This window comes from Betta splendens, chromosome 1 (assembly GCF_900634795.4).
Source record: "Betta splendens chromosome 1, fBetSpl5.4, whole genome shotgun sequence".
NCBI lineage: Eukaryota > Metazoa > Chordata > Actinopteri > Anabantiformes > Osphronemidae > Betta > Betta splendens.
The window spans coordinates 4,963,434-4,982,313 of NC_040881.3; the positions used below are offsets into that span (position 1 = coordinate 4,963,434).

At 49.5% G+C, this 18,880-nt stretch overlaps 2 protein-coding genes across 3 annotated transcripts; both read left to right on the forward strand.

The window, feature by feature from the left end:
• Positions 1 to 150: 150 nt before the first annotated feature.
• Positions 151 to 4,396, forward strand: casp3a (caspase 3, apoptosis-related cysteine peptidase a). The gene is made up of 6 exons (XM_029156486.3): positions 151 to 341; positions 953 to 1,092; positions 2,516 to 2,644; positions 2,747 to 2,922; positions 3,016 to 3,127; positions 3,211 to 4,396. Exons 1-6 carry the CDS (start codon positions 277 to 279, stop codon positions 3,438 to 3,440), a joined length of 852 nt encoding a protein of 283 aa, XP_029012319.1. The 5' UTR covers positions 151 to 276; the 3' UTR covers positions 3,441 to 4,396.
• Positions 4,397 to 5,056: 660 nt separating this feature from the next.
• stox2a (storkhead box 2a) lies at positions 5,057 to 17,728 on the forward strand. Of its 2 annotated transcripts, XM_029156340.2 has the most exons (5): positions 5,057 to 5,241; positions 5,323 to 5,646; positions 11,840 to 11,992; positions 13,099 to 15,616; positions 16,880 to 17,728. In XM_029156340.2, the coding sequence occupies exons 2-5, from the start codon at positions 5,331 to 5,333 to the stop codon at positions 17,079 to 17,081; spliced, it is 3,189 nt and encodes a 1,062-aa protein (XP_029012173.1). In that variant the 5' UTR covers positions 5,057 to 5,241; positions 5,323 to 5,330; the 3' UTR covers positions 17,082 to 17,728. The 2 variants fall into 2 exon arrangements, with proteins under 2 accessions (XP_029012173.1, XP_029012182.1); XM_029156349.3 differs by lacking the exons at positions 5,057 to 5,241; positions 5,323 to 5,646 and adding an exon at positions 8,759 to 10,694.
• The last annotated feature ends 1,152 nt before the right edge of the window (positions 17,729 to 18,880 follow it).

An 18,880-nucleotide genomic window follows, 5' to 3' on the forward strand; every position in this document is an offset into this window, starting at 1 on the left:
ATTACATCATGGTTCAATATAACATAAACAAATATAAATATCTGTGTTGTGAAAGATAACTTGGCCTTCGTGACACGACGTAGTGGAGCGTGGCTGGCGGGAGGTGTGGGGATGGAAAACGAGCGCCCCTCGCATGACGTCAGGACCTTTGTTTATTAGCCGAACACGGCAGTGCGTGTTCAGTCCGGACACGCCTGTCGTTGGTGGTGGAGCCGCAGTCACACTCTTTGTCACACTTTGCGCATTCATCGGTGGTTTGGTACCGGACTCTGAAACATGTCGGCTAATGGAGCTGCACCCGGAGTTGACTCCACGGACGCAAGACAAGGCGTTGGGCAGCAGTAAGTTGTGCCCCGGCTCATCGTCACCTCCGTGCTAGCTAGGCATTGCTAGTTCATAGCGGTCATAGCGGAGTTAGCCGTGGGGTTCGCTGGGGTGTTTCTCAGTTCATTTATAGGTTTACAGCTGTTCTGATCACGGTGTAGAAATCTGTGAAGTTGTCTAATCAATATATTTTTAACCAGTTTCATATGATATCTGTGTTTGTCCATTTTTTAAGGCGTTTGTTCGTAAATCAGGTGCAAATCTATTTTTATAGTTTAATTATCTATTGTTTTATTATCCAGACTGTTAGAAACGTCTATGGCGAATCTAAATATCATTTGAAAACCACGTTAAGCTCTTTAAAACGACTTCCTTGGTTTTATCCGTCGCGGATCATCTTCAACCACAGGTTATGCTACAGCTATCTCTGTCTAGCCTGTGCGTTAGCCACCATTTTCCATAGCAACGTATTGTTTTCACAGTAGAAACCGATGAGACCACTGGTCGTGTTAGCTGGCTGCTAGCTCACACTAGTTACCATCTTAAACCCTATAACCCCCCAATCAGCCATTTGTAGACTGTCTAACGTTATTACGGTATAATAGTGTTGTTTTCTGTGTGTCCTCAGATCAGGAGGAGCTTCCTCTGCCTCTGCTGCCATGGATGTGGATGCCAAGCCCCACGCCCACAGCTTCAGATACAGCCTGAGCTTCCCCAGCATCGGCCAGTGCATCATCATCAACAACAAGAACTTTGACAGAAAAACAGGTGTTGTTTCATTCTGTTACGCGGACAGGACTCTAGAAACAAACAGTTTCTAGTCAGATTTGTTCAACAAAATAAGTGACAAAGAAATAGACAAGTGTCACGTTTTACCTTTTACTACTACTTTATAGCTTCCATTATAAGGCCACTAACAATAATATTTACAGGACATGAATGTTTGTCTAGTTAGATTTCACATCACCTGTTTAGAAACGCTCTGTTCATCTAGACTACAGCCTGTAGTTAATGGGTCAGCAGGGTCAGGTGTGCACTGTTCAAAGTTTCATTAGGAGTCAGATATTGGCTGACAATGAAGGTGTGTGTGCGCGCGTGTGCGCGCATAAATACGCTCACGTAACGCGGGAGAGGGAAACCTTCCTACTATTTCAACATAACATGCAAAGCAGGATCACTGTTATTTGCACAGAACTAAAGGTAATGGTCTGCTGTTCTGTGTACGTGACTTTACTTCTCACCACAGTTTTGTATTCTAAGGATGTTGTTATACTAAGGGATCCGAGTTACACTGGTTGCCGTGGATACTATGTCCCCTGCCAGACAATTAGATGTTTAAGTTAGCTCTGTCTTTGCCTTAGCTGTTTGGGGAAACACAACAGTCAGGCACTTCTAATATTAGGAAGTACACTCACCATGTTGGTCTCATGGTTATATTGTATGTGTGATAACCGCGAGGCCACATGTCCTTAGATCCTGAGTGGGAAGTTATAATGTAGACTGTGTAGCATCAAGTGTGTGATCATATTTATTGGGAAAGACATCAGAGTTAAGGTCACATGTGAAGCATGAGCGTGTCCACGAAGGGTCATTTGTCCAGCACTTCCTTCTCTAAGAACTTAAACCTTTTGATAATGTCTCAAACCTCAAGGTTTTGCTGTGTTGTGTAGAAACAGGAACATTGTGTAAACACCAGAAGCAGAAGATGCACATGTTGTTATTATTGACAGAGTTTTAAATATCTTGCTTTCAGTTCAAGCAAAGTGCGTCTGTTGTGATGGCTTTATTCCGCTGTCATACGTGTGTTTCATAAACCAGTCCAGCAGGACTAACGAAGTACTGACACCTGCGTGATCGGCCATTAGCTTTATACTCCCTGAGCAACACACGCACGCAGTAAACATCAGCCAAGGTCATAAGTCTGGTTAATAGTTTTTCTCTGTTTAGCCAATGATGGTTCATGATGTGGTAGATTTATGCTCACGCTTTAATAACCTGGTAATTGTGCTTTTCACAGCAGGTATTTTTATATTATTTTTTTCTTCTTTTAGCTCATTTAGATATTTTTACTTTAGTCCCTACAGCTGTGACCTTAGTTCATACACTGTACTCACAAGCACTCCCATTAACACCAGTGACTGGGAGTGTACTGTGTGCCCACTTCCTTACACAACTCTTTTTCTTCTTTAAGGCATGAATCAGCGAAATGGTACTGATGTAGATGCAGCCAGCGCTATGAAAGTGTTCAGCGCCTTGGGATATAAAGCGATGGTTTACAATGACCAGACGGTGGCGCAGATGGTGCAGGTTTTAACTGCTGGTATGTCTAACAGGTTAACATTTATTAAAACAAACCTCTGTACACGCACACTGATTATTTAAACTTTCTTTCACTCTCCCATTTGTTCCTTTCTGTTTCTAGCGTCAAAGGAGGATCACAGCTGCTCGGCTTCATTCATTTGTGTTCTGCTGAGCCACGGGGACGAGAATGTGTTCTTTGGTACCGATGGCCAAATAGAGCTGAAATATCTTACTTCACTGTTTCGCGGTGACCGGTGCAGATCACTGGTGGGAAAACCCAAACTCTTCTTCATTCAGGTATCTGAAGTTATCTCATTTGTTTAATCTTTCACTAATTCAGTTCATTTAACCTCTAAACTGCCTTGTGTTGTTTGTGCTCCCATCGTTCAGGCTTGCAGAGGCACAGACCTGGATCCAGGGATTGAAGTAGACAGTGCAGACAGTGGAACTTCCAGGATCCCTGTAGAAGCTGACTTCCTCTATGCCTTTTCTACAGCCCCAGGTGCACAACAATAACAACCTCTACAAACATAGGCATTTGTAAATGGTTTATTGAGATAGTCTTTTTTTGTCACTCATGAACAGGCTACTACTCATGGAGGAATACCATGACCGGATCCTGGTTCATCCAGTCACTGTGCGAAATGATCAGCAAATATGGAAAAGAGCTGGAGCTACAACACATCATGACTCGGGTGAACCACAAGGTGGCAGTGGAGTTTGAGTCCATCTCCAACTCGCCCGGCTTTGATAGAAAGAAACAGATCCCATGCATCATCTCTATGTTGACAAAAGAGATGTATTTTTCCCTCTGATGCTGTCTCCGCGGCAGAAAGCTCAATCCAGAAGGGTCTTTATATAGCAGGGGAAGTGTTTTTAGGGTGGTGGAGTTAGGTCCTTGTCATTTCTGGCTGTTTAGCAGAAATATTTATGGGAGAGTAGTTGTGATGTAAACTCGCTGTCATATTTCACAGGTCTGGCATTATGCATGTTATTATTTGTGTGTGTCGTAGGGTTCTCTGGCATTGAGCGTTTTATCTCAGCGGCTGCATTTTTACACATTTAGCCGAACTTTTAATCAACACTGCAAATGAGACATGTTTACAATACACACATTTCAGGGAATGTCAGCTACAGGTCTGATATGAAGTTTGAGCCTCAGTATTTGTTTAATCATGAAGGATGTGTCTACAGCTTGCGTTTTATTTTAACTCTAGTGTCTCTACAAGATGGTATCATGTGCCTGTTTTTCATTCTTTGTCTTTCTTATACTAATGGGTCGGTGTAGAGACATCGATTGTTAGGTTTACACAACAGCAAATAATAAATCAGTCAGCATATTTGCTGTATCAAACACTTGCACTTAGAAGACTGAATTTAAAGAAGACTTTTTGTAGCATGGACTTGAACAGGGATCCAAATAGAAGCTTTGGTGCGTTTCATTGGCTGGTTGCTTGAGTAAAGCCAGCCAACCTGCACTGTACCATCAGCTGAGGGATATGTCGTTGAGCATTAGTTTTTCTCCCGTGTTCTCCTCCTATCGTTTCCTATAAGCAACTGTGAAACTGCGATCGTAATGATGCATAATTTGATAATTTTTTACTGCATTTGACAGGATCAAACTTTTTACAACCACTTGATTCACTTTTGCAGTGAAAAACATTTCTATTTGACAATCCAGTTTTTCAGGCTGTTTCACTATAAGATCACAGTTTTGTAATCAGTTGCACAGATATTTGTCTTTTCTTAAAAATAAATACCACTCATTGCATGGTGTTGCAAATGTGTTTGTCTTCAGCCATTAAGATCAGTGACACATGACACAACTACAGGTTGCTTTTGTGAACACTGTAAAGGGTGTATTTGTGTAAACAGACAGGATTACACCAGATTTGGCCAAAGGAACTGGGCCACGACAGCCTGAGGCCCAGGGCCAAACAAAACCTGGCCTCAGATTCTTGTATCGCCAGCAAAAGAAAGCGGTTTACCTATTACCTACCGATGTAAATGTATTGAATCTTATACAAATTGGAAAATATCACAATAACAGGACTGAATTACACAGTTAATATTAACTGTTAATAAATTTCTATATTAAATAAAAGCATTGTATAATTTATAGGTATTCAAATGATCAGGAATTAGTTCAGCCTATATTGACTTGTTGCTGTCCCATCTTTTGTTTAATTTCATGTGTTTTTATCGCGATGTAAATGCTGCATTTTATAAAACAGGTATTTTTTAGTTATCTGGCCATTGTGTCACCAAGCATTTGCTAAAATCAATTTAGCGTTTCCACCCATTCGAGTAACTCTTAATGAGGTTAATTAATAATCGATTTGCATTTAATTATACACTACCTTTAACAGTTACGACTGTAAACACCGTAAAACAAGGCCGCTGGTTTGAAAAGCGTTAGTTTACGTGGAGCACCTGAATGCAGCACAAGTCCTCGCCTCTTTTGTCGCTGAAATAGGCCCTAACTCTAAAAGAGTTGGGCTCGTGGGCTGCGGGGACGACGCGTCTCCTTCTCCATGGAGCACCTGTGTTTACGGCTCCGCAGGTCGCGAGGCAGATCCTGGGTCAGCACGTGGACGTCCCTTATCGACCTTTAAGGTACTTTAACTTCCAGGCACCTGCGCGCTATTGCGAAGCCCTTTGCGGTCCAATGGAGAGTTGAGAACTGTCTGCCTCCAGCCGCAGGAATGGAGACGCGCCTCCAGATTGCGCCACACTCTCTGGCGCTGGTGCTGGCGCAGGTCTGCGCTCGGAGCGAGGAGGGCTCCTCCTCATCGCGGCATCGCACCGGCTACGAGGTGTTCGCCCGCTTCAAAGCCGTGAACATGCGGCATTTCTGGAACGAGGCGCTGACGCACGCGCTGTCCGAGGTCTTCTTCCTGGGCTGGATAGACGAGCGCGTGCTGCTGATCCAGGGCACGGAGGTCCATCTGCAGGTGCTGAGGAACGCGTGGAGCAGACGGACCCTGCAGCCACCACACGGCTTTGGCATCAAGAGCATAGGTAGGTATGTTTAAGCGTTATGTTATAATGAAAAGGTAATAAATTCACAAAAAAGTACCAGACCTCCATTTTACTCTTTATAATAAACGTCCCACTGCTCCTGGATCAGTGCTGCTGTGGCTGCTCAGCTTGCACAGCTGCTTGTGACATCTTCAGTGGCGCCACGGCTTCAAACAGTGAAGACCCAACTCAGTTTTTCTAGATTGATTTGGGGGTTTTGCCAATGTTTTACAACACGTCAACAGTCTAACAGCCTTTCTGACTCATTTATTGGCTCACGCTGCCTTTAAAGCTTTGTTTCTAAGCCTGGGCTGAAGTGAACCAGGCGAAGCTCGCGACCTCCGCTGCTTCACATCCTTTCACCCACTCATTGGGATCCGAGCGGCAGGACTGCTCCCAGGTTCAGCATTCCCACACTGATACTCATCGTTCTCTGACAGGGCCATAATTAATGCATGTGCTGAGGCAGGTCTGAGATGATAGAGCGGGTCGCGCTGAGTGTCATACATCACCTTATTTATGTCTGCCTCACAACACAGCTTCAGTTCAGATCATCCGTTTCATCATGTTCAAAGGAGAAGAAACGTATGATGAACGCTCACATTTCCAGGAAGTTGTCTGTCCATTGATCGTTATATCAGCAAGGCCTCCAGACAAAATGATGATCAAAATCATTAGAATGTACTTAATAAGAGGTTGAGGCTGAAATAAGCAGTGGTTTCAGAGGAGAACATGTTATTGGTGCTTGTGACATTTGTTTTAAATATGTTTCAAACAGACATTTCCCTCAGGAGCTGGTGGAGCCCAAAACAGAGCTCAGCATAAAGCGACAGCACAGGTGCAGATTAATTCAGGGAGTTTAGATGTTAGCGTATGAGTTTTATTGAACAAAGTGATCATGGGACAAGATGTCAGCATCTTTCCTCTTTTGCCCTTTTACATTATCTGCATTTCATTTTTCATACTGTATTCATGCTGTTCACCTCCTTCTGATTGATCCTCCACACTCTGATCCTATCGCATTGTGATTCTTTAAATGGATTCCTGATTTAAGTCACCTTAACTTCATTCTCACCACCGAGGCAAGCGCTGATAAGCTCAGGAATGTTTGTCTTATAGCTAATAACTCACCAGACGCTATAATGCCTAAACCAACAGAGCCTCGCATTCATTTGGTGCAGAGGCAGTGAAGTACGTTTTCATAACTGTCCAGGGGAGATTTATTTATTCCATTTACTCGTGTGACCACTGTGTAGCTCAGCGTGTTGGGTCTTTTATTAAATGTAAACTTGTAGAAGTTCACCGCGCGTTTACATTTTGCTTGTGACGGTTCACACGTGCAAAAGACTTCAATCAGTTTAATGATTTTTCAGCTTCCGTGATGAAGTTAAAGCTTCCACAATGCGTCCGCTATTTGAAGTTCCAGCTGTTTTTGTGCTTGTTCAGAACACCCTTCGCTAAAGATAATAGTGTTCAGATAATTTACAGTGGTGCTGATTTAGTAGCATGACTCATTTTATTAGCGGTGGTGTCAGGATCAGTGAGACAAGTTCTAACAAAGAAAGTCACATTTTCACCATTAGTCTTTTATTTTATTTTTACCTTATTAAGGTTTTTGAGTGCGTAAAAAGCTTCTTATGAACGTTGGGTGCAACACTCTACATCATTGTGAAAGTTTTAGCTGGTCCTAATAGGATGAGAGTCAAAGTAAAAGTTTTATTTAGGTTTTTCAGCTGTGTGACTGCTGTGTTTTACATAAAGCAGATTATGACCCAGCCTGAGCCGCAAGCAGCAGCAGGATTAATGCGTTCGCACCAAAGTTGTGAGGAGAGACGTGTTTTTCTGCACTGACAATTCAGTCTGAGGGACGCTGCGTCCATTAGCAGACTGTAAACAATGGAGTGGGAGGAGTGTGGGGCTCGGAGGAAGGAAGAGCGGAGCATTTGTGCAGGAAAGCCTCATTGGACGGGAAGGGAGGGATGCATGGGAGAGTGGGGGGAAGTAGTAAATCTGCACGTCACATCAGAATGTGTCGGTGCACAAACACGTCTGCCTGGAGTGGCATCAGGAGTGGACCGTGTGGAGTGCGTTGCCACGGATCGCCCACTGGAGGGCAGAGGACGGGCAGGAACGGAGCCGGGCTCGGGCTGGAGCCGGGCCACACGGCCGCACGCACTGGTCCCACGCTGCCGGCGACGCTTTGCGTCGGATCCCGGGTTTTGGCCCGGTCCCCGCGGCCCATGAGCAAACAGCGTTTACTGCTAATTAGCACAGGCGCGTTAGCATCGTTAGCCCAAAGCACAGCTGGAGCCACGCGGAGCCCCCCAGAGCTCAGAGTCTGGTTTTAGAAGTAGGTCACGGACTCTAAGACCACGAGGCCCAATAAACCTGTAACGGTAACAAGAAATCCTCCAGGTCTGCAGTCAACACGCTGCATATGTGTCTGTTTATCTTTCAGTATGCGGGTTAAATGGTTTTATTTCAGGGTTCACATTAATTCTTGATATTTATGGTTTATATAGTTTGTCCAAAGCCCCAAATATATTTATTTTACTGCCAAACATCACAAATGGTCCAAACAGGTGGGAACCAGTGGATGCTTTTATTTTGCATTCTGGCGGTCAGTCAATCAGAGATAGCGATGGAGTCGCCACATATTTGGAGCTGTGGGCTCCTCCGGAGGACGTCGAGCGGCGGCCCGCGTCTGCACGCTCCGCTGCGATTGTCGATGTTGATTGAAGTGGCGCCGTTCAGCCGTCGGGATGTTCTTTGTGCGGCGCCGAGGCTCGTCACGTCTTCAGCAGCGTTCGGTCGGCTCTCGCCCCGCGCGCCTGCCTGTGCCGTGCGACCGGCCCTTTAAGGGAGCAGCGCTCCAAGGTAACAGCCATGAGATCATCGGCTTGCGTCGTCATGGCAACAAAGGCTGTTGCAGCACTACTGAGAAATAAAATGGCTGGCTTGGTGTTGCTGTCCCTCCTCCTCACCCGTCTCCCCCCTTCCCTTCCTCTCCTCTTCCCTTTTGGTATCAGTGAACTGGAGCAGATTGGCTTTGACATGTAACCCCCCCCCCTCCACCCGTGCCCCGTCCTGCCCTCTCCCTTTGCTCCTCATTCTGTAACTCCAACCATCCATTCACACTCCACACATGTGAGTCAGCAGGAGTCTGCAGCCGGCCGGAGCTGCCACTCTGGACCCGATGCTTTGCCCCGCTTTTACTGGCAGTTGTGTTGTTGTCCAGCGCCGCCGAAGCAACCGGTGGGAAGCGCTGGTGACAAAGACCCGAATGGGCCCCCTTTAAAAGCGAGCGCCGGGTCAGGTGAGACACAGAAAGAGGAGGATGCTGGTTTAAGGGCTCATGGAGAGGGAGCGGATGGAGGCTGAGAATGGAAACCAAACCAAAGGCTTCCTGTTCCCTGGACATTATCTGAGAGCTGACACTTTTTATTTTTCCCCTTCTTGAGCTGTTGATATTTGCTCTCCTCTCTGCCTCTATGTCCTGTCTCTCTCTCTCTCTCGCTCGCCCGCCCGCCTCCCCTCAGCCTCAATCACCCAGACTCAGACGCATGCATGCTCACGCAGGACCGCGCGCAGCAGGCGGATGCGCGCATACTCCCTCTCTCTCTCCCTCGCTCGCCCGCTCGCTCCCTCTCGAACACACAAACGCGTCCGCGCACACACGCCGCCGCACACACATACTCACACACCCTTCCTGGAGGTGCTGGGAGCAGCTGCAGCATTAGCGTTGAAAGCGAGTCGCCGCTGACTGGAGTTTGCATCCCCCTCCTGTTAATGAATGGATGCTACGGGGACCGGCTCGGGAGCTCCTTGCCTCGGATTGCGGGAAACGCTGGATTTCTATTCTTGAATTTATTTATTTATTTCTATGCTCTCCATTTTTTTCTCCCCACCCTCTCCTGGTGCGCTGTTGTCGAAAGGACGATGGGGTCTTGTGCTTGATCAGATAAAGATGGAGGTGAACGTGGCATCTCCGGTGCTCGGCATACTACGGAGGTTTCATTGCCCGTTGGGGTGAAAGCAGCATTTGGTTCGGTGCTTTTTTTTTTTTCTACTGGGATTTTTTGTTTTCCGGGGATTGAGCACTCCTGTGGTGAATTGAGCCATTGTCGAGGACTGGACCTCTGAAGCTTTGTATCTGTGAGCAGCCATCCATCGCCCTCCTTCCATCCCCCGCCACCCTCTCCTCGAACGCAGCGAGCGGATCCCGAAAAAGCGCCGCCGAAACCTCCCCTCGCCGTCCTCCTCGCTTCCAATGCCCCATTTCCCTCATCTCTACCCCTGCCCCCCCACCTCTCTCCCGCTCCCTCCTCCCACATCAGAGCGGCTACGTAATGTGCCTCCCTACGCATGCAAATGGGGATGCTACAAATGGTGGCTGGGACTGATGCTGATGAAAGGGTGATGCCTCGCGCAATCACCTGCACCTCCGCCGCCGCCGCCGCCGCCGCTGTCACCGCCCCAGATCAGCCAGGGAGAGCCCAGCAGCCGATGACAAGCGCCCGCCGCGCCAACACAGCCGTTCGGAGCCTGCCCGTGGATGTAAATGAGACGCGTGTATGCGTGTGAAGGTGCACACTGGTTCCTGCCATGTCTGCTGTGTGATCGCTCTAGCGGGACGTTCTTACTGATGCGGGGGAGGCACTGAGCCTGAGGTTGGTCGACCTCCCCCTGCATTGGTCCCCCCTCCCCCCTCCCTCCCCCAACCTCCCTTCGTCCTCCCCCCTTTCCCTCCCCCCCTTTCCCTCCCCATTCCACCACCACCACCACCACCAACCACCACCACCCCCCACCTATCCCAGAAGCTCCCGGGGGGAGGGGGGGCGGGCGAGGGCCAACTGGTGAAGGGGTCACGATGAAGAAGAACCGCGGCGGCAATCTGCGGCGGGCCTGGCCCAGCTCGGAGCTCGGCGAGCGCCCGCTGGAGCACGGCCTCGCGCGCGCCGAGAAAGACATCTGTGTGCAGAAGCAGCATCTTCCTCCCCCTCCTCCTCCTCATTTCTCGCCGTCCCCGCCAAGTTATCGCGCGCCAGGTGAGTCAGACACACCCACTCCCGCCGGCTCCTCCCCCAATTCACCCCCCCCCCTCCTCCGCACGCGGACACGCTCAGAGGCGGCCGCCGTAGCGCAGGAAGCGGATGAGAGGAAGCAGAAGTGTTTGGAATTATGTCATCGGGGCTTTGTCTCAACGCAACTCCGCCGTAACTTTCATATTCACTGGCCCGTGTGTGACAGCGCAGAACAGCGTGTGCACGCTTTTACGCTGGGACGTGTTTTTCTGACCACCGTGGGTTCACCGTTTGCACGATTGCATCACCTTTGCACCAAATTGTGTGACAGATTAAAATTTATGGCGCGCGTGGCTTCTGGGGCCGTAGCGCAAACGAACGGCCTCCGCGTCCCTTTTATCCACACTGCTGTCGTATCCTCCAGTTTGCTGCCGTGCTTTCTGTCGGCCGCCGCCGTGTTTACTAGAGGCCGAGTGGAGCCGCGCGCAGCTGATGGAGCTGTGATCCTGAGCAGAGATAACGTCATCGCGCTGCCTGACTGGCTGTGGAGCTCACGGTTCATGGAAACAGACAAAACTTCGACACCGGGAGCAGAGACACGGGGGGCTCGACGCCACGGCTCCCGCGGCGCCAGCCGCCAGATGTAGGTCAGAGGACAGGGTCAGAGCAGCCCAGATGCTGCAGCGCCGGGTCGCGTCCGCCGCTTTGCAACCTCTCATCGGGGCAGATGTTTGCTCTCGGATGAGCTGGTCGTAAGATGATCTCGCTCCTCGCTGCCGCTGACAGCAAAGCCAGCTTAATTCAACAAAGGCAACAGACAATTTCTGCACGTAAGCTGTGATTGTGCTGCTAAAGTCGCTTATATTATTGTTAAATTCCAGCGTGACCTCCTGGAGGACGGTGTAAGCTCCTTTCTCTCGCTCTCTTTTTTTTTTTTTTTTCGTGCGTGGCGTGTGCGGTTTGCGTAACGAGGCTGAAGATGCTCTCAGGTGATGCGACGGCCGCCGCCGCGTCGCTAGCACACGAGGAGCTAAGGAGGCCGGGGGAGGAGGGGTGGAGCCGCTCCAGGCGGCATGCAGACCGCTGCCGTGTGGCCATTACATCATAGCTCCACACACTGCGCCTGCTGTTCATTCATGATCCCGCGCCTGTGCCTCCTCCTCCCGCAGGTGACGTGTCTCCGATCAGTATGTCGCCTATCAGCCAGTCGCAGTTCATCCCGCTGGGGGAGATCCTGTGTCTGGCCATATCTGCTATGAACTCTGCCCACAAGCCTGTCAACCAGGAGGCTCTGGTGGAGCACCTCACTGCCAGCTTCCCAGGTACCAGACCCTCCCAGACACACATGACAGTAAAGCTAAACACTGAGCTGAGCTGCAGCAAATGAGTCCTTGTAAATGTAGGTTTTATGTTGTGCTTTTGATTCAGTGATTGCAATATGACCATCCTCTCGCTGGACTTTTGTTGGCTGTGACACATTTTGGATATTTTCACATGGGGATCACAAATCTGAGCATTTTGTTATTTCAAATCTTGTTAACAGCATCATGATATTTAAATAAATTTAAGTTCAATTAATAATTATGGATCGAAAGAAATAATAACGGATAATACATATTATTTTATGGGAAAAATGTCCGACTGGCAGGTGATGATAAACAACTGAAAACCATATAAACATATTTTGGGTCATTTGATTATTGTATCATTGATCTCTAACACTGTGTAAACATTATGTTGTCTATTGTCTCCAAATTGTCTCAATCCTTCAGACGTTCACAATTTTGTGTATTTTAGCATCAAAGCAACCGAGTTCTTTGTTTCGTTTGGGAACTTAACTTAAAAAAGACGTCTTTACTTGAGTACAGTTGCTGGAGAGACGATAAATCTATAGGTTGTCTGATTTGTGTGGGGAAAAAAAACAACACAGGGTGATGAAATGTCAGGCAACAGCAGGGCTTGCTAGACAAAGGTTAGGAGCGGTGGTGTTTAAAATAGACTGCTCTTAATGTGGGACTGGCGCTAAGCATGAGGAAAAACAGAAGAAACACTTACATATGGGTTCGTGGGATAGAACTCCGTCCGCGCACATGAGGTTAGTTCTAGTGAGACCCAGAGAGTGTTACACACAACAGGAGACACTACATTTATCATCAGAAATGATGATGAAGTTGGGAAAATTGTTTTGTAGGTTTGGTTGCATATAAAAATATCTAAAAGATTAGATAATATGTAAAACATATTCAAATTTTTAATTCATTTTCAAAAAACTTTAATAATATTTACATTTAATATTGTTGTTGTTGTTATTATCTTAGCTCATAATAACAAGCCGTGCTTTAGACTCACATGAGCAGGTTTCCCTTCTTCCGTCTGAGTTTGTTCCTGCACTTTCTCTCTTTTAACCCTGATGCGTGTCCTCCCACAGGCGTGCCTACACCCAGCTCAGAGGTTCTGCGACACACCCTGAACATGCTGGTGCGAGAGCGCAAGATCTACCCAACTCCAGAGGGCTACTTCATTGTCACCCCCCAGACCTACTTCATCACCCCCTCCCTCATCAGAAGCAACAACAAGTGGTATCACCTGGACGACCGGCTGCCGGAGCGTCAGTCGCAGCAGCAGCAGCAGCAGCAGCAGCAGCAGCAACCTCAGCCGTGCACGTCGCCCCAGACCGGCGCCGTCACACCATCCACACCCGGCTGCCTGAGGGAGAGGCCTCCTCGCAAGAGCCACACCTCGTACAACTCGTATCGCGAAGAGCCGCCCAGGCTGCACTCGCTCCAAAGCAAGTCGCCCAAGGAGCACAGGGCGGAGCCGCACCAGAGTAAAGCTCCCAAGGACCACAGCGACCCGGCGCCAGGCATGTCGGCCAAGGAGCACCGGGGGGAGCCGCCTTCCTACCCCCACCCCCCGCTGCCCACCTCCCCTCCCGTCCCGCAGCCGCCGCCGCCGCCGCCTCAGGACCAGGCCGACAAGAGCAAGAGCGTCGCGTCTTTTCCCTACAAAAGTGACACTCTGAGCAAGAAGAAGGAAGAGGGCGGCGGCGGCGGCGAGAAGCAATCCAAGCGGTTCGGACTCAGGCTCTTCAGGCTGAGCTTCAAGAAGGACAAAATGCGGCAGCTGGCCACCTTCTCAGCCCAGTTCCCCCCGGAGGAGTGGCCCCTTCGCGACGAGGACGTGCCCACCGCGCCCATCCCCCGCGAGGTGGAGATGGAGATAATCCGCCGCATCAACCCCGACCTGACGGTGGAGAACGTGGCCCGGCACACGGCCGTGATGAAGCGGCTGGAGGAGGAGCGCTCGCAGAAGAACAAAGCGGGCTCGTCGGCCCAGCACAGCGCGCGCAGCAGGCGGGGGCGGGGCCACCGGCGGGCGCCGCACGGCAAGTCCCGCTCCCACAGCAAGCCCCGGACCTCCAGGGGGGACCCGTCCGAGGGCTCCAACTGGGACCTGGTCTTCATGGAGCGCGACTACCGCTTCTTCAGCCACTCGCTGGTCCGCTCGCCCCGCGAGGCCATGTACACCCTGGAGCGCCGGCGGAGCGGAGGGGCCACGTACCTGGTCCACAGCAACCCCAACATCGCCGACGCCTACTGCCCCGTCACCCCCGAGTGGGACGTGTCCGGGGAGCTGGCCAAGCGGCGGACGGAGATGCCGTTCCCCGAGCCGTCGCGCGGGACCTGCCAGTCGCGCGTGCAGAGGAGCCACAGTCACAATCAGGACAGGAAGTCGCGTCACGAGAGGTCGGATCAGGCCAAAGAGCGGTCCCGCTCCATGGACAACTCGCTGAAGGGCCCGTCGCTGGGCGCGCTGGAAGACTTTGAGCCGGCGCCGGAGGAGCGCAGTCATTACTACACTGACGATGGCACCCTGCGGGCCACGCAGAAGTCCTCCCATTACTCAAGGATTATGTTCTCTGCTACTAAGTTCCACTCTGACTTTAATGTGCCTGATTTGGGGAAAGGGAGTTTGGACGAGTCGAGGATCCGGAGTACGATAGAGAGGAACAAAAGCAGAGACAGCTTGCCAACATACAACGAGCTAATGGGACTTTCTCCTAAGCCCTCAACCGATGAGTACTTCCAGTGCAATACATCAAATGAAACAATCCTAACTGCCCCTTCGCCTCAGGCAAAATCAGAATATGACACATTAACCTCATCAGGGGGACTCCGAAAGGGCTCTCCGGCCGACCGCCAGACGCCTCACCTCCCCTCCCCTCACGCGGGGGAGTACAAGGAGGACCTGTCGGCGGCGAAGGGCCCGGCCGGCGCGGTGCGCCTGACGCCCAGCCAGACGCCGGAGCCGGCGCCCAACGCCCGCCTGACGCCGCACCAACACAACGTGGACCCCGGCGGCGGCGGCGGCGGCGCGATCAAGCGGAAGGAGATCTTCAGCAAGGACACTTTGTTCAAGCCGCCGCACAACGCCCTGTGCGCGGCCTACGTGGACGGCGGCTACACCAAGTCCGGCACATTGCGAAAAGCCTCACACGCCAAGTCGACCGAGGCCCTAGACAATCCTGAGCCCCAGCAGCCTTCCAATTCAGCCGCTTCCTCGGCGCCGCCTGCAGTTTTACCAGGCTGCATGGAGCCAACAGTCCCCTCCGCCTCCTTTGACTATTACAACGTCTCGGACGACGAGGACGAGGAAGAGGCGGAGGAGGACTCGCACAAAGAGTTGGCGAAAGCGGAGGACGGCAAGGAGCGCGGGGAGGGGGGCGGCGGCGGGGGAGGCGGCGGCGGCGGGGGGGAGGGCACCATGCAGTGGCTGCTGGAGCGGGAGAAGGAGCACGACCTGCAGAGGAAGCTGGAGAGCAACCTGACGCTGCTCAGCCCCAAGGAGACGGAGAACAGCAGCAGCCAGAAGTCGGCCCACTCCGCCCGCCTGGACAGCATGGACAGCAGCAGCGTGACGGTGGACAGCGGCTTCAACTCCCCCAGGTGTGTGTGTGTGTGTGTGTGTGGGGGGGGTTGCTACACGGATATCCGTGTCCTATGTTGCACCAGCCATATTTACACCATTTAGACACCGGAATGTACGAAAATATCCAAATATCACAGCCCTTTCTTTGCAGGTTTTCAGCACTAGCTTACAGTATAACAGTATAGAACCATCACACATAGAGAGAGACCCAATGCTTAATGTAACTAGAGAATCGCTGATAGAATAGGATGAAATGAGAAATGGCTACAGCAGCAGGTCTGAATTGTCTCCATCTCACTTTCAAAAGCTGAGTAGCGTCTATTTGTCACAACTTATGATAAATAATAGACGTTTGAATGACAAAGTAGCTTCAAAATCAGTCAAATGGTGATATGTCATTATACTAATATGTGATGTGATATGTCAATATTATATGTATGTATGTGTTGCGTTTACTTCCCCCAAGTTGTCAGAAGTTTCAGTTATTCTACTTTATTGTATTGCTGCATATTTATACGTCTTCTTTCTTCACGTATGAACCCGATAGCCTTGAACCCGTTACTCACACGCCACCATTCGAAGCCCCGAGTGTGTTTTACACTGTGATGACAGCATGACGCACTCCTGGCGTTTCTCTCAGTCAGTCGTCACCTGTAACGGTTTTCCAACAATGCAGAACTCTGTGCAAGTGCGTCTGCCACTTGAACTCAGGCCAATCCGAAGCGCTGGGATTCTAATAGGCGTTGTCTCTCAGACGGTGGGACTGTCCCAATAAGAGTCTGACTGATTTTGGCAACTGCACTTTTTCAGATCGACATTTCCTCTAAAGCAACGCTGAGCAGCCTATTGTCTTATTTCTTATATTTCTCATATTAGTACAGCAGTCGCAGTCGCACACGACAGCTGACGGCCTGAAGCCCATTAAGAGGCGAGAAGTGTCACGTAAGAAGTGTTGACAAGGCAAACGGTGAAATGGCAACCGCCGAATCTGACGGGAGGATGCCATGAGTTTGTCACAGCAGGCGTCAGAGAGGAATCAAGCACATGAAGCACGTCCCGGGTGCTGCTACACAGACCCAGACCCGGACCCGGACCGGTTCTTTAACAGCTGACACGTCTCCATGCTTTTGAAAATAATATCAATACGAATAAATACAATAATACAAATAAAGAAAACCCAGAAGGTGCCGGTCCAAAGCTCTGTGTATTTTAGCAGTATTTGCACCACGTGAAGACTTTCATTGCGTTTGCTTGACTTTACTGTATGTTTATGTGTGCAGGACACGGGAAAGCCTTGCCTCCAACACATCCAGCATAGTGGAAAGCAATAGACGGCAGAATCCAGCGCTGAGCCCAGGCCACATCGGCACCAGTGGCATCGGATTGCCTTTCAGCTTTCGCGCCATCCCCGAACCCCCCACCACGCAGCCTGAGAAGCTCCAGAAGTCATCGAACTGCCTGGCCTCCATCACCAGCGTCTGACGGGCGTCACAGACTGAGACCCTGAAGGTGGTGGAGGAGCAGGGGACGCGAGTCCGCGTTCGGGCCCTCGCTGTCCTCCACCGACACGCATAAACACACGCGCGCGCACGCACGCGCGCATATCGTCGGACTGCTGAGAATCCATTTACTGGGACTGTTACAAAAACAGGCATGGCTTCAAGAGACTGTTCCCACAGCTTCAAGAACTTTACTGCAAAAAGAGGAGAAAAACTACAGAATATTAAGACCGCAGCAGGTGAAGACGCCTGCTGGAAGTACTTTGATTTTGGTGACATGGACTCTAGTTTGGCTTATATCAAGATTCTTGATTATTGGTATTGGAAAGTAGTAGACTATAGGATTCAAGTTACATTTGGAAATATCAAAAAAAGCTTTTTATATTACTTAACAATACATGTCCAATTAAATGTTCTCCTTCCTGAAATAGCGTCAAGTTCTTCAGGAGGGTTCAATGTATCAGCACAATGTCGAGACAATAAAAGTTAAATCTGAGAAGAATGAATGAAAGATATAAAACATAAATCAACTCAGATTTGTGTACCGCAATGCAAATGATGTATGTATACTCGATACTTTTGATATCCTAATTATTATAATGGTGGTATTAAAGATGCTATGTGACCAAAGTGTGGTTTGGACAAAATGAGCTGCACCTCACACCTGCGCCCGTTCGTTCTCCACAACGAAAGCAGCAGACGACTAAACGAGCTGCTCACAAACTGGAGCGATCTTCAGTTCACCTGTCCGGAACCAGTAGTCAGTCTGTTTTGATGGAACCTTGCAGGATTTCCACGGGTACATATTTACAGTTTTAGTACTTTTTTAACTCGTTCATAAATACTTGAGTGTGGAAATTGTGTGAAAGTGAAAATTTGGGGGATTATTTTTCTTATTATTTGGACTTGAATATTTTCCACTTTTCAACTCTGTTACTTCACACAGTTGCTGATATTCTGTACAGCAGATCCAGCTGTGAAGATAGAAACAGGTACTGCACATGGAGCAACATCCTAAATACCTTTTTAGTTTTATGGGTTCATTTGGGTTCATTTTCGCTTGTTCCAACCAACCAACTGAATTGTGTTCACACAGACACAGTGACGTCTCCACCGGCTGTGCTGCAGTTCTCCGGATGAACTGTAGGTGGAGACAGAGTTTACACTGATGCAGATCTTACACTTTGCTGCAGCAACATTGCAACATGACAGACCAGGTCGAGACGACCCAGTCCTACGGTGTTGGGTCTATCACTGAACAAGGTCACGGTGTTTCACACAGTATAAACAGCACAGCGCCTGCATGTCGTCATACAAGTTATATTATTATTAGCATCATTAACAATTAGCAGTGTCCTTCAGGGTTCAGAGTCCACAAGTCTCGTAAGGATCCGTTCAATTTAATTAAAAACACTTTTCCTTACGGGGAAATGTTTTGTTATGGGCCCAATTCATGATGATGAGGTTTCGAACTGCGCCCTCTAGAGGCCAACGAAATATCTACGCGTGTGTGTGTGTGTGTGTGTGTGTGTGTGTGTGTGTGTGTGTGTGTGTGTGTGTGTGTGTGTGTGTGTGTGTGTGTGCGCGCGTGCGTGCGTGCGTGCGTGCGTGCGTGCGTGTATCTGTGTGTGTGTGTGTTGAACCAAATGTGTGACAAGCTCATCACATTGATCCTATAAAGGTAAGTGACTTGTCCTCATAGACCAACATGGTAAATGGGTCAAACTGTGTTTACAGATTAGAGCAGACCTTCGGAAAGAAGCATCAAAACATCAAAGGGCC